Source organism: Hippoglossus stenolepis, chromosome 23 (assembly GCF_022539355.2).
Source record: "Hippoglossus stenolepis isolate QCI-W04-F060 chromosome 23, HSTE1.2, whole genome shotgun sequence".
In the NCBI taxonomy this organism is placed as follows: Eukaryota; Metazoa; Chordata; class Actinopteri; order Pleuronectiformes; family Pleuronectidae; genus Hippoglossus; species Hippoglossus stenolepis.
In genome coordinates this window covers 10121477-10136707 of record NC_061505.1, presented here as the reverse complement: position 1 = coordinate 10136707, position 15231 = coordinate 10121477, and the positions used below count along the sequence as shown (strand labels likewise).

Here is a 15231-nt window from a genome sequence, read left to right as displayed (position 1 = left end):
GTCCTTGATAGTGTTTCTCTTTATATGAACTCTACTTTCTGCACAGACCAGTGAAGACTTCTCTGTATTCGTCTCCTGGTGTGTCTCTCCTTTCTTTCTCTCCTCAGTGAACGTTATATCTTCCACCTCGGGACGTCAGGTAATCCACAGAGATTACGCAGTTAAGGTGAAAGACAGAAGGAGTAAGCTCATCCTGTCTATTCTGATCTGTCTGGCAACTGCTGTGAATTAATGCAGCGGCATTTAGACGCAACATCCCGGCGGTTGCACGATTCAGGGTGTTCGGTTTAAAATACAGAGTTCTGGATGGAAGAGATTTAAGACAGATATGTCTACTGTGTCCACTTGGCCCTCAGTTCATAAAATGCAAAGTAAAGAGTGTCAGGATTTGGGGAATTTGGAAAAACTAGAATTACACCTTAAATTCCTAAGGTGACAAGTTAACGAGGCAGAAAATATGTGACCTTGACCTTTGACCTCCACGAATCAAATCAGGTTCATCCTTGAGTCAAACTAAACATCTGCACCGTGCTCACAGGAAGATAAATGGCATCAAACTAAAAAAATTGAAATTATGAGAGTAAATATTTTGAGTAAGTAAGTCATCATTTTGAGATACTATGTTGTTATTTTAACATGTTTTTAGTTTCTCATTATAATGACTTAGGAGACTTGTTTTAAACAAAGTGTCAGGATTGAGTTTCCATATATCTCAGGTCTGTAATGGTGACATTGGTCATTGCATCATTTCCTCGCTACAATTATACAATTGCGGAGCGGAAAACAGCTTTTGCCAAATTCTTCTCTCTGTCGCCCTCAGTTAAAAAACTTAGAACAGAGAAAATGAAAGAGTGACTCTGGTCGAAGTCCAAGTCATTACTCATTATCCCCCACTAGAGGGCGACACAGCTCAACATATGAATTCACATGCAAAGTTAAAGAAAACTTTACAGATGCTACAGCAGCAAAAAATAAAAGAACTTTAGGTCATTGTGTTTAAACTCTTTGGTTTATTTTAGCACATGTGTCAAGTAGCATCAGCACAAACAGCCACATGTTTGATTTCTGGCCTAAACAGCCCTGAAGTGCATTCACTCTACAGCACATGATCAAACACAGTATCTGATAGAAGTAAGACTCTGAGTGAACATAAAGTACAAGTTAGAAGAAGAAATTAAGGGTCGGAACAGACACATCAGCAGTGGCAAATTAAAAACAAAGGAAATTGCCGAATTCAATTATTTGTCATAAATAAAGAAAAAGAGAACAAACATTATTAAAACTGGATGAACCGGACGTAAAAAAGTTGATTTTAACTTAATGAGAAAATGTTTAAAGTAGGAAACTAAATCTGCAAATCACACCTAAAGTACAAAATCTGAGCCCACTGGTGAAATATAACTAAATGCCTGTGATGAACACATCCTGTTTCTAAGTTATGTTAAAAAAAAAACAAAGGCAGGACTCCACGTGTCTGTGTGATCCAGGTCTCAGACGTTGAAAATGGCTTCGAGGTAAATGTGGGAAATGCACATATCAGCAGTTCAATCTTTGGAAGTCTCCTTCACAGACACCCTGAGGGAAACACAAACGGCTCTGCGCACTAGTTTGTTTCATGTAATCCTGCTAAACAGGACGAGGTGGCCGAGTGGTTAAGGCGATGGACTGCTAATCCATTGTGCTCTGCACGCGTGGGTTCGAATCCCATCCTCGTCGGTGAACAATGACTTTATTGTTGTTGACAGAGCCTTAATCGGCCACATTTACTCACAATTTATCACAAGCATCTTAATAATTACTTTGTTGGCATTCACTTAAACACTGAGTGTATTAACCCTATTACCACATCTGGCTGCTGTGTGTTTGTAAAACCTCTGGGACGCACGTCCTCACTGTGGCTGCGGGGGTCGGTTGAAAAACGGCTCGGTCTCCGCAGCGGTCACCCCCGGGTCACCAAAGAGCCCACCGGACGCCTCGCCGAACCCCCCCACGATCACCTTCGCCCCGGGACTCTGGCGCCGCTGAATGAAGACCAGGATCCCGATGATGAGCCAGAAGAAGAAGTTGACCCACACCGCTGTCTGATAGGGAAACACATGAAATGCATTATTTTCCTGGCTTTGAATTAATTAATTAGTCATGAGGATAAAGACATTAAATAAAAGACAGTGGAAGAGATACTGACCTCAGATTTGTACAGACTGTTGTAGAACTTTCCTGCTCTCAGAGGACTCACCCAGTTTCTAGTCTGGGCCTGCTCACAACTTGACAGACAGAAACAGATCGTGTGTTAGAAAGTCAATGGATAGTGTCTGATATTAGGCTTTCACAGACATATCAGTATCTATGTTAAAGTTTGCAGGTGAGGGCTGATATGAAAACATATTTCACAGACTAGACAATGCAGACGAGATGTGCATTTATATCGTTATTGGCATCGGCCCCCAAAAGGCAGGCAGGTCGGTCAGGGACAGAGTCAGACAGATACTCCAGCCAATCAGGAAGTAAAACTCTGTGGGTTTCAAATGTTTGTTTCATTTGGGATTGTTTTTTGAGGGGTTTTGGTTGTGTGGACATGTCTGTGCATGCATGTGTTTTTAGTCGCAATATCCTCTGTGTGTGTGTGTGTGTGTGTGTGTGTGTGTGTGTTCCACCTGGTAATGTTGGGAACGACATGTAGCACCGAGTTGCAGAGCGAGTCCCGTCCGATCTTCAGAATGCAGCCCGTGATGAGCAGGAAGAAGAGGAAAACGCCGCACACAGCCATAACCATGTTCATCCACATTCGCTCCCTGTGGAGAGGAGGAGAAACAGGAGCGTGAGAGCGACCCTGAGCCGTTTTCATGTGAGGGGAAAGAAAAACACAGGAATAAAAGGTTGATTCACCTTCTGACCAAATGAGGAAATGATGGGAAATGACTATGTCACCATGACATGACCTACACTATACTCTGCTTTGATTGTCGTATTTTTTATTCCATGTTTTGTTACCTCTTCATCAATTCTGCAGCTTCAGTGATTCAGTCTGGGAAAGCAGCAGCCAAACTGTATGAAACCATCAAACTAAGCTGCCTTAATGAAGTTTATTAGTCTGGGTTTGATGCTGTCTCATGTAAAAACAAAAATACACTTCACAAATTAAGACGTACAACAAACCAGTTCATATCGGGTTAAAAAAGAAATCACAACAATCACATTTTTGTCATGTAATTGACAGTAAAATTCTGACCTGACATCATGTAGACATGTGTCCTAATCACATTATAACATCGACATAAACGGCAGTTAAAAACTGCTTATAAACGACGTCATGATCAGACTATGCTCTGCAACATGTAAACATTGAATATTGATGGAATATTCTATTAGCAACTCATGTAAACATCATGATCTTATTCAGAGTCAGGCCTATAGTCAAATTATTGCAGTTCATGTAAATGGAGATATCATATTCCTGTTTGACATGTTACAGAATATTGTTGTTTATGTTCACTTGTCCATTGTATTTTTCTAGGATTGTGTAATCTGCAGTAATACAGCTGTATTTTTGTTCTCCAACATATTAAACCACTACAGTAAGTTTTCTGTGACAGTAACCAGCCCACTTAAAACTAATGAAATCTAAAAAGATGCCTTTGGGGGCTTATAATTTGAGATGACGAGAAAATAATCACCTCCTGAAATCCCCGTCGATGCAGAGGGTGTACACCCAGTACAGAGACAGCGAGAAGCACACCACTGCCACCATGACCGAGATGGCCGACACAAAGTAACACAGAGACGGGGAGCTGGACGCCTGGATTCCGATGAGGCCTGCCGTCGCATTGTAGTTGACGAGTCCGTACAGCATACACAGACCTCCGAAATTACCCTGGAAGAGAAGACAAGACAGACATGTGTGAGATTTTATTTTGTTATTGACATTTTCTTTATCCTATTTCCTCATTTAACTGTCTCAGTTTTGTTGTTGTGTTTAAATACCAACCCCCAGGGCAAAAAAAAGCCGGAAACAACAACGGAAATGTTTCCAGGGGACCCAAAAAAAGTGATGAACCTGGCTGTAGTGCAATGCTTTGTGAAGTTCCATCACCACTGACGAGTAGCAGACCTCAATAACTTCACAAAGCATCGAACTGCAGCCAGGTTCATCACGTGTTTGTTTCTATTGGCGTGGGTTTTCTTCATCTGCAGTGCGTTGAGCTCTCTCTGCAAAATATGACAGGGTCAATGTTGATGTTGAGAAAAGGTCATGAAGAGGCAACACAATTGAGTAGCTACACACACACAGACACACGCTTATTGCACAGCTATCCATATGAAGACTTTGCATTGCATTGACTTCCATTCATTGTGGAAAATTAAGGAACTAGAGAGAGAGAGAGAGAGAGAGAGAGAGAGAGAGAGAGATTCTATTATAGAAAAACATCCAAAGTACATGATTCTTCTTCTTTGGTCCCCATGAGGACGACTGCTCAGTGTTTATACAGGAAAGGGTCCTAAGGAGGTAACAAAAACGAACACACACACGCACACACTCTCTCTCTCACACACACACACACGCATCTCGAGTGCGGGCACATGACTGTTGTTAACGCGCGCGCGCACATCCAGCATTTACGCTCGTGTGCTTTGTTCTCGTGCTCGCGCGTTTCCTGATTAAGTTGAGGAGGGTTGTTTTTCTCCAGTGCGCAAATAGCGTAAAATGAGCGCAACTAACGACACGAGAAGATGGAGATGACGAAGAAGATAGAGATGACGAAGAAGATGGAGATGATGAAGAAGATAGAGCTGACACAGCTGGGCAGAAAGTGAAAGCGCGTGCCTGTTTGTCGCGAGTCCACGCGCTCAGTTGCTGACAATATGTGACAAATAGAAAGTAAAAAGCGTAGAATACAGTTAAAAGACAGACTTGACCTGATGTTACCTTAATATCAGAAACACCGTGAAAACGAATCAATAAAACCGAGTTAAAACTGAGTAAAGTGCTTTAAAAAAGTGTCAAAAACAAACGATATTTTGTCTCTGTTGCCAACTTTTTGTTTCACTTGATTCAACACCAAAAAAACACAACAAGCCAGCGGGCGAGTCCACCCGGAAGAGGCAGGAGACGGGACAAATGGCTCGGGGCTAATTCCTGAAGTCACCTGGACGATGGTGGTGGAGGCGGCGGCCACGATCCCGCACACGAAGCAGCTGGCGTAGAGAGCGAGCTCCAGCAGCAGCAGCCAGGTCAGCGACATCCTCCAGCTGCGTCCCGTGCGCCCGCCCGGCGTCAGTGTGCAGTGGGGCTCCGGAGTCAAACCCGCCGCAACCACACCACTGGCTTCCGCTGCTGGCTTTCAAAATACAGACACATGTGACGCACTAATACAAAAAAATGTGTAATAAGACGTAAGATTATATTTCTAAAGCCTCCATCAGTTATTTAATCCTCCATTGTTTCATTGAATAGTCTTGTGAACATTTCTATCAGGGACTACTTCTGCATTTACTCCTTATACACTTAATGTTTTTCACTTTATACTTTTTATTTTCCCTTATTATGCTTTATTCTTCATATTGATATTCATTGCTTTATTCTCTGTTGTCAGTTATATGTTGTGTTAATCCGGAGCAAGTATTTCCTCCTGGATTAATGAAGTCTGATTCGATTTCCTGGAATTATCATCGACGTAAAATCTCCCTCACACATTCTCATGTGTTCTAAAAATCATATCATCAAATCCAGACGTTTCCATTGTGATCTAATAATCAACTTACCTGCCTCTTCGTCCTCTGGTGCCACGCTTTAAGTTTGAAGGTAAATACACTTGATTTCCGGTGATTGGCTGTCTTTCTCTCTCTCTCTCGGCTCCTCTCGCTCTACAGTCGACCTGCTCCAAGCTTCGCTCTCGTGTCTAAGTTTGGTAGCTTCCCACAGCTCCGGTTGTTTTACTTCCAGAAGAGGAACTGCCATCTCCTAGGCTCTGCCAGACGTGCGTACAAATCGGCAAAAAATGCGTAAAATTGGTCGGTTTTGTCACTGACAGGGTCGATAACCGGGGACACTGGGGGTCATACAAGACGATTTTCTTCGGGGCAGGAGCTGGTTTCATCCCACAACCCAGAAAGATCAAGTTGACGCTGTGGGAAGCAGAGAGAAGAGAGGATGGATGGATGGATGGATGGATAGATCGATGGTTGGATGGAGGGATGGATGGATAGATCGATGGTTGGATGGAGGGATGAATAGATCGATGGATGGATAGATGGATAGATGGATGTAAGGGATGATGGATCACCTTTAAACAGGCCCATACAAACATGCACACTTAACATGAAAGTCTATATTAACACATTTATTTGTCCTCATGTGGTACCAGCTGTTGATAGGAGAGTATTAAATGTGTATAATATAATACAACATGCAGTAATAATATGCAGTGGACTATCATGTGGCAAGGTTGAGCTACTAGAGGATTTAAAGTCATCCTTGAATTAGTGGTGTCTACTGTGTGTGTGTGTGTGTGTGTGTGTGTGTGTGTGTGTGTTGGCTACGACTGGTAGCTCCTCCATTCCCAGAGAGCTTAATCAGACCTTGTGACTTATGTCATACGACCGTGCCACTTTCTGTGTGGCCCCCGTCGCCGCTTCCAGGCTATTAAATTCACTTCTGCAGCGGAAGTACCAAACCCACAGAGAGGGTGTGACATCATTTCAGTTTGACGAGTTTCTGCATTTATACAGGATATAAATGCATGTCGCATTACTGCAGTTTCTCTTTAGAGCTCATCCGTTCTCGTATTACCTTCTGGAGAATCTGATGGTGTGCAGTCTACAGTAAGAAACAAGGTCAAAATGTGTGTCAGGCTGCTGTGGATAACTGTATAAGTTGTATTGTGCATGAAACACCTCAAATGAATTACATTTCACAGACATCTGCAAGCACACACACACGTATGTTCAAATCTCAGATAAATACAAGTCATGAGAATAAACCCTGGAAAGTAGGAGTGTTCAGAGTAGAGGAACAAGAATAAAGGTATCGAGCGAAGTAAATATGAACAAATACAGCTGTAGCTAATTTAGCTTTTGTAAAAGTACGAAAATCAATGATGTGGTGCATTGCCCCGCTGTGATTGATTTTTCTCAGGGGGGGGGGGTGCACAAAGTGATGTCACGGAGATATTCAAAGAGGCCTTTCTATTCCAGAGCTTTAACGCCAGTAACCGCTGTACAAATGAATTGGTCACTCAGTCTTGACATTAAAGTATTTTATTAATAAATACCAACTAGTTGCGCAGGTAAAAATGGCTCGATATTGTATTGGCTGAAATCTGACCCTGGATGATTTTCAGATGTGGACAAAGACGGTCAAAGAATAAGTGAGTTCAGGAACATTTGCATTTATATTTATGATTTATGATTGTGCTGTTCTTATGAACCTTTTCATTCCAAGATAAATACTAAAATACCACCAGGTCCGGTGATAAGACTCCTTTTCTATTGTGTTAGGTGGTTTTCTGCAAGAATCTTGTAGTTCGGATGCATTTATACCAGAGAAAATCTGTTTGTGTGTTTGTGTGTGTGTGTGAGTGTGTGCTGTCTCAGGTGGTTGGACTTTGTCCTGTGCTCATCCTCTTCCAAAGCCATCATCCATGTATTAGCATCAATGTGTTTGTGAATGTGTGCGTTACTATGGTTGTGTTAGATTAAAGGATTAATGTATGATGGCATTAGTGTTGGCTACCAGGAGATAGCGCATGTGTGTGTGTGTGTGTGTGTGTGTGTGTGTGTGTGTGTGTGTGTGTGTGTGTGTGTGTGTGTGTGTGTGTGTGTGTGTGTGTGTGCGACATCACACCAACACGAGCCTGCTATCACTTTAATTCACTGTTAAGTTTAAACATCAAAATTCACCACAGCTGGATTGAGGCACAGATATATACGTTAGAGAATACAGCGTGTATGTACAATATAAAAGAGAGAGAGAGCAATAACTGCAATGAGAGAAACGTACAGGGTCACAATACAAAAGTGAAATATAGGAAACATGCATCTGAAAACACATCACAAAGAGTTTACATATGGGCTTTTATCATGGAGCAGTCAACCAACTGTAAATAGATTGGAAGAGTTCTCCATTCCTTCTGGAAACAAATATTGATATACACTAAATGTGCAACTGGCCTAACACGTTTAGCTTCACGTTAAAGTTATACAAAAGCATAAGTATTTCAACTGTAAGAGTACATCAAGGAAACAACAAAACATTCAGCTTAACCATTTTGAATTCAATATATTGTCCCTCTCTGAACAGAATTTTAATTACAGTTAGATTACATTGTACAAAAGCTTTACAAAGCTTCATAATAATAATGTAATATTAAACTGAGACTGATACACAAGCAAAACAAATCCACGGATGGAACCCACCGACCTGTAACTTTAGGGTTTAAAAAATAATTTGGCAAATCATCCCATTGTTTTATCAATGTAGTGTAAAACCATGAACACTCCTAAGGGAGGGTCCAACTTAAATCTGTGTGATTGTTAGGTTTGTCGGTGATTACGCGCCAAACTAAACTTGTTAGGTACTTAGGCTGTGGACTCGGTTTGATGAGTGAATCGATGCATAAAAACTTACCTCATGTCTTTCATGAATTGTTGTAATTTGCAATACATTGGCAGGGAATGTATTTAACGACGTGAACAGGGGAAAGAGGGCAAATTCCTGGGGCCTCTGAGAATGGCTGAATACATTAGTCCACAGCCCCTTAGATTCTATGATGGATTATGTACAGGAGACTGCAAGGACACCATGGTCAGAAACCCCCTAATGAGGCCCCATTAGCTTTCTGCCAAAAGATTTGTAATTTTAGAGTTTGGGATGAGGTCAAGAACGTGAGTTTGCACTTAAACAATACTTCTTTTGCTAATTAATTATGTGCACTTGGTTAATAATTGTGGAAATAAAAGAATTGTTTGAAGATTGGAATGATGTGTTTTGGTGTCACATGTCTCTTGGGGGTGGGGGGGGGGGCAGCTTTGTTTTCTGAAAGTCCCTTGAAATGCTCCTGGATGTGAAGTTCACAGATTTGGACACACCGGCCATCTCGTGGTGACACACACCATTTTACTGTGACTATATATATGTGTGTTTTTAATGATAGTGTAATGAAAACCTGTTCGTCCGTGTAATCAAACCTGAGTCGCAGCTCTGTGATTTCACAATCCCACTGGCGGCTGGAGAAGGTTTGTAAGAGAGGAAATTCCTGCTCGGCCCATTCCTACCAGTTCAATGGTATGGTCACATTCTTTGATAAGTGCAGTCACAAGACTCTCATCCACAGCACAGGGCTGCAAGTGTGTCGGCCTGCTTCAGTCCACGTGTGCCGCTCCCTGTACACTGCCACGCAAAAAAACATCTTATAAACTTAAATGAGCTTTATTTTTCTACAGGATTGAATAATGAGGAACCAAACTGTAGAGCTGAAGGTTTTTCTCACAGGCTGGAATTGTACAGTTTGAGGATGATTGTATGTTGATCCCTTCTTTCAGTGTGTTTGTGATTGGGCATGAATTTGTGCATTTGTACCAGATCACTGCAGTCCCCTGGTCAGCCGATAGGACAGCCGGGCAGTCTGAAGGCGTCCGGCACGGGACTGTCGAGTTTACAGATGATTTTATAAATCCCTTTCTTCCAGCAGGGGTCGCTGTCTCTGCCAGTCCAAATGGCTGAGTAAAACTCCCTCAGAGCCACCTCTGCCACTTCAATGAACCTCTCAGGGACCTGCACAGAGGAGTCCGGATGTCAAAGGGCATCGTACATGTGCGTCTTCACATTAGGGCTGGAAACGTATGGACACACTCTGGAGTTAGAGTTTTATTTTGGAAAATGTGTCTCCTGTCAACTCTGTCAAATCTTTACTTGTAATACTAAAATGATGTTGTTATATAAAAGCAACATATTGTTATTATAATTGTCATATAGGTTTCATTCAGTGTGCTGCTATACACAACGTGTCTGTATCAAACAGTACAATTAAAGGCAAAATACTCTGATGTACTGAACATATAAACTTATGTTCAGCTGTGCGACTTGTTACCATCCAGCATTTTAAACCCTGTGTTGCTAGTCAAACAGATATATATATATATATAGAGAGAGAGATAAATGAAAAGAGCTATACGCACATCACAAAATGCAAAATAAAGCGTGCACACTTCTACAGCTCCGTACCAAAGAGAGTTTCATTAAACAACGTCAGAATGGAAATAATTATACGATTAATACCCCAATGCTCTTTTGTGTGTGTGTAAATTAAATATGAAAATTCAACAAAATGTACGTGAAATTAATCCAATCTAAAAAAAAATAACGTCGTTTCCTTGACAACGGTATTCCCCTGTGTGACACCACAATGAATTAAATTTGGCATCACGGCCGGTTAGCTCAGTTGGTTAGAGCGTGGTGCTAATAACGCCAAGGTCGCGGGTTCGATCCCCGTACTGGCCACTTCATTTTTGAAGAGGTTTCAGTGCTCAATACATCACCAACACTACACAACACAGAAACTTCATATGCAAAACGGGAATGAACACAGGTCCAAACTTTGATCATTTACATGTAATATACATATTAAATAAATACTGTGGTGAGCTTCTATATGAACTATTTCCTTCATTCAATCTGAAGTGTTTTTAAACAAGAGCTTCATTTTCACCAGTGGTTAGCTGTAACAAAGTACATTTACTTAGTTACTGTACTTTAGTACATTTTTCATGTATCTGTACTTTTACTTCAGTAGATTTATTTACAGGTACTTTTTCTCCACCACACATTTTAGCAAATATCTGTACTTTCTACAGCATTACATTTCTACAATGCACTGTGGTACATGTTGACGTTGTTCTTCATATTTTAATATAATATATATATATATAAGATAATAAAGTAATCCATACAGTAGGCACCGTTAATGATGGAGTAGTACTGAGACTAGATTACTCTCAGCAAGTACTTTTACTTTAAATACTTTAAGTAAATGATCAAGTACTTACTTTTATCCAAGTAGAAAAGGGAATGTGGTGCATTTACTTTTAATTGAGTGCATTTTTGTCAATTCTTTTTATATATATTTTTTTATTTCTTTTCTCCACCACTGATTTTCATACATGTTGCCCTGCACGAGAAGGTCATGTCATTCAAAACAGCAGTTAGAGCTTGTACATCCTATTGATATATTATTATATACATTATAAAGCATTGATGACATAACACACATGGAACCTTGGGGTGATCCTGTGTTCACAAACGAAATGCTCTGACCCTATTCAAGAAAAACCAAGGTCCCCATTCCATTAAAGAAATGAACTGTATTTACAGCACTATAAGGCTTAAAGCAGTCATCCAAGGACAATATGCAGTTATATAAATATTTAGCTGAAATGGACACACAGTCCATACCTGGTAGATGTTACTTTTGTTGTAGTGCATGTTGAGGATGCGGTACAGCTCCGTGTCACGGCCCACTCGCAGCTGAGTCTCTCTGCTCAGACGAGGTGCTCCATCCCTGGGATACACGGACAGCAAATGAATTTCAATTCAGCTATTACAAAAATGCATGATGTTAATAGTGTTAATTACTATTACTTATAATTAACACTAATGTAAAAGGCATTATTAACTGAGGATTTTGGACCTCTTGGCTTGAGATAATGATGATCATTACATTCACATTTATTTAGTTTTAAAACTGATCCAGTATCAGAAGCAGTAGGGCTAATAATTACAAAGAAAAATATATGTTTTCTGTAAATTAAACACATTGAAAATTAAATTTAAAATTATCTTTAATAAATTTGTCACAACTAACACTAGCCTAACAATGAAAACTATGAGATAAAATGGAAAAAAAGTGAATAAACCATGATGCTTCACTCTGTTGCATAAAACAGGAAAGGCAAGAGCATGAAATGACAGTGTATTGTAATGATTTAGCAATTTGTAATTCTTTATTTCTACAAATGACCGAATATGCAGGGCGACATATGCACAGCTTCGGATGCATAAATGAAACAGTGTCAGTACCAGCGTGTGAGCAGTGGACTATTTTTGCGGCAGATGAGTTTAACGTGAACCGGTGCCAGGCTGAACTCACCGGGTGAGAGCGTCGCGGACAGCCTGTCGTGCGAAGCGCTCCATCTGGATGTAGAAGAACTCCCTGAAGTTACTGAACCATTTAATCATCTGGGAGGTCACACAGCGGTTAAACTAGACGGTGAACAGGGAAACAGCAGGGGAAGAAGTGAGCGGCTCTGGACAGCAACAGAGCGCTGGTGCTCGTTAGTTGAATTCTTTTCAGCGTCAACAGTGACTCATGAGTTTGAATTCAAAAAGTTACATTTCCAACCTGTCACATTAATCGTAATATACCAAATATTAGCAACTGTTTTCTGTTGATGAGAATGATACTTCGGATTGTGATTGGTTAAAGAAACACAAGCACCTCTATGACCATAATACAGATGGAAATAAAGGAAATATATTGGTATCATCATATGTTTTAAAATAGTGCAGCACACAAATGTTTTAAAGACTAAAATGTATGTATTTTTGACCATTTTCTCGAAGTAAAGTTTGATATATTTTATATATTACTTACTATTATTTATAATAATTTTATTACTCTTATAATTTATTTTATTAAATGCATGAAATATGAAAATGCACAGTATTATCAGCAAAATGTCATTTAATGCATTGGTTATGGATACTAATATATATATTTATCCCATTATATCTTTTACTTTGGTTAAAAGTCATTAAACTTATTTAAATAAGTAATTTTATTTACTTACAAAATTAACAAATTTACAGTTACATAGTGAAATTTACAAAGTGAAAGAAACCTTTTAAACATTATATCTTATAAATAGTATGTCATTAAATAATGTTATTAAATATATGTAAAAGCATGAATATTGACAAAAGTCAGTCAAACTAAAAGTGTCCAAGCCATAGACTAAATTTAACCGTGGCATGGTGAGCCAAGAAAAATTGTTTATCTGTAGTAAAGGGTAAAATATGGGTTTGAATGAACTGTAGCTCCATCACACACACCTTGACATCAGGGAAGTACGTCTTGAGGGTGTTGGAGCTGGGATAACGTGCGTAGAAGAACATGAGCTTGGCTTTCTTCAGATGACAGGGAGACAAGCCCTCCTGGGTGTATACATGAGGCCAGTCAAGGAGATACACACATCACACACACACACACACACACACACACACACACACACACACACACACACACACACACACACACACACACACACACACACACACACACACACACACACATATACATAGACACAAACGCACACAAAAAAGGATATTCCGCCAGCTGTCAGGTAGAGTTCCCCTCCGTCCATCCCTCCGCCTCCTCTCATCCCCCCGTCCCCTCTCATGCCCCTCTCCCTCTCCCTGCCTCCGTGGGCGTGCCGGGCGAGGGCGGGGTCCAGGTGGCCAAGCAAGGGGAGCGGTGGGAAGGAGTGGTGGGACGAGGGGTGGGACGAGAACTCCAGGAAGGGGTCGGCGTTCAGGTAGTCCTTCCGGGGCGGCGGCATGTGGGGGAGCTGCGTGTGGTGGAGCGCGCGGGAGAAGAGTTGCTGCATGGAGTAGTGCAGCAGTGGGAGAGGGAGAGGGGGAGGAGGAGGGGGAGGAGGAGGAGGAGGAGGGTGAGGCGTGGGAAAGGAAGAGGAGGAGGAAGAGGAGGAGGATGAGGACGGATGGGAGGAGGGGTCCTTAGGCTGCGAAGTTGGAGGTAAGAGGGGAGGGTGAGAGAGAGGAGGAGGGCGAGGTAGTGACGGGTGATGGAGGGAGAGGTTTGGGTGAGAGGGATTCAGGTGGGAGGAGAGAGGTGGGCCAAGGAGCGGGTGAGACTTCCGTATGTCGGGTGACCGTTGGACAGCCAATGGCATCGTCAGATCTGACGGCTCGGCGCGGTGCATCTGCCCCTGAGCCCCGATGCCCCCGTTCCTCATCTTTTGGAGCTGCTTCTCTCTTTCTCCGTCCTGCCCTCCCATCTTCTCCTCCTTACCCCTCGTCTTCTCCTCCCCTCTCCCTCTCGTTAACAGTCCCATCCACACTCCCCTCTCCCTCCCTCCGTCATTGCCTAGATCAGATGGGAGGAAGGAGATGGCGGCAGGCGGAGAGGAAGGAGGGAAATCTGTCGTTTCGGTGTAGAGGCGGAGAACTCGGTCGATGACTCGGGCCACAGCACTGCCGAGCTCCAGCTTCAGGGCCTGAGCAAACTTCTGCCCGCCCTCCTCACCCTCATCTTCCATCCCTCCATCCCAGTCTCCTCTCACCAGTCCTCCACAGTCCAACCACAGCCCTGCTCCCTCCATTAGGCCCTCCAAGTGCAGTCCTCCTCTACCTCTCTCCATCCTCCTTTCTCTCTCCTTCTGCCTCTCCTCTCTCCGCTTCTGGGTGTGGAAGTTTTCAAAAGGGGAAACGGAAAGAAGCGAGAAAGACTCCTTTTCTGTCTCTCCATCGTCAATGTCCTCTTCATCATACATGCCTTCTGTGATGTCCTCCTCCTCCATCATCACCACCTCTCCATCCGCTGCTCCTCTGTTTCCATTCCTGCGCCTATTTTTTGTCTCCTCATCTGCCATGTGCTTTTCCCCAAAAGCCCTCCATACTTTCTCCTGCAGGAGCTGCAGTCTCTCTCTCGCCTCATCCAGCTGTTCTTTCAGCTCTTCCCTCTCTCGTCTCCTCCCCTCCCGGCCTCCCACGCGTCTCCTGCCTCCCTCGTCAGCCTCTCCGTCAGCCTCTCCGTCCCTCTGACGACTCTCCAGTTTCATCCTCTTCACTTTCAAGACGTCTTGGCTCCACTCTGCTGCGAGAACGGCATCACTGTGCCTCTTCTTCACCTCCAACAAGCTCTCCTCTCCCTCCAGGACCCCTTCCTCTCCTCCTTCAATCCCCTGCTCCACCTGTGCGTTCCTGTCTCCTCCACCTTCCTCCAAATCTCTGCCTTCAGGGTGTCTTGTGTTGAGTTGTGCTCCACTCCTCCTGGATGCTCCCCCTGGCTGATGGTGGTGGTGAATGATGGGGAAGCCGGGAGGTCTGAAGGCAGGAGGAGGGCGACCTGCACCAGGCTGGGGATGGACTCCGGGGAGGTCTGTGGAGCTGAGAGTGGGAGCGAATGCGTGAATCTGGGGAGCGGAGTCGCCGAAAAGATC

General features: G+C 42.6%; 2 protein-coding genes and 2 non-coding genes across 7 annotated transcripts in view; 2 read left to right on the top strand and 2 right to left on the bottom strand.

Moving 5' to 3' along the window:
• Positions 1 to 990: 990 nt before the first annotated feature.
• On the bottom strand, positions 991 to 5910 carry tmem179ba (transmembrane protein 179Ba). The gene is made up of 6 exons (XM_035149378.2): positions 5761 to 5910; positions 5145 to 5336; positions 3675 to 3871; positions 2655 to 2792; positions 2186 to 2264; positions 991 to 2081 (listed from the first exon to the last, which is right to left on the bottom strand). Exons 2-6 carry the CDS (start codon positions 5238 to 5240, stop codon positions 1890 to 1892), a joined length of 702 nt encoding a protein of 233 aa, XP_035005269.2. The 5' UTR covers positions 5241 to 5336; positions 5761 to 5910; the 3' UTR covers positions 991 to 1889.
• trnas-gcu lies at positions 1635 to 1716 on the top strand. Its single transcript has one exon. It is a non-coding gene; the product is annotated as a tRNA-Ser (tRNA).
• A 1935-nt stretch (positions 5911 to 7845) lies between the features above and the next one.
• Positions 7846 to 15231, bottom strand: part of prox3 (prospero homeobox 3) — an 11714-nt gene continuing 4328 nt past the window's right edge. For 2 of the 4 annotated variants that reach the window (XM_035149209.2, XM_035149207.2), the window contains 5 exons: positions 13378 to 15231; positions 13103 to 13216; positions 12141 to 12253; positions 11447 to 11552; positions 7846 to 9769 (listed from right to left, as the gene is read on the bottom strand). The exon at positions 13378 to 15231 is cut by the window's right edge and continues 17 nt beyond it. In XM_035149209.2, coding sequence (XP_035005100.1) covers positions 9596 to 9769; positions 11447 to 11552; positions 12141 to 12253; positions 13103 to 13216; positions 13378 to 15231 — 2361 coding nt within the window. In that variant the 3' untranslated portion in view covers positions 7846 to 9595. The remainder of the gene's footprint in view (positions 9770 to 11446; positions 11553 to 12140; positions 12254 to 13102; positions 13217 to 13377) is intronic. The other 2 variants (XM_035149208.2, XM_035149210.2) reach the window with 2 other exon arrangements.
• On the top strand, positions 10422 to 10495 carry trnai-aau. The gene has a single exon. It is a non-coding gene; the product is annotated as a tRNA-Ile (tRNA).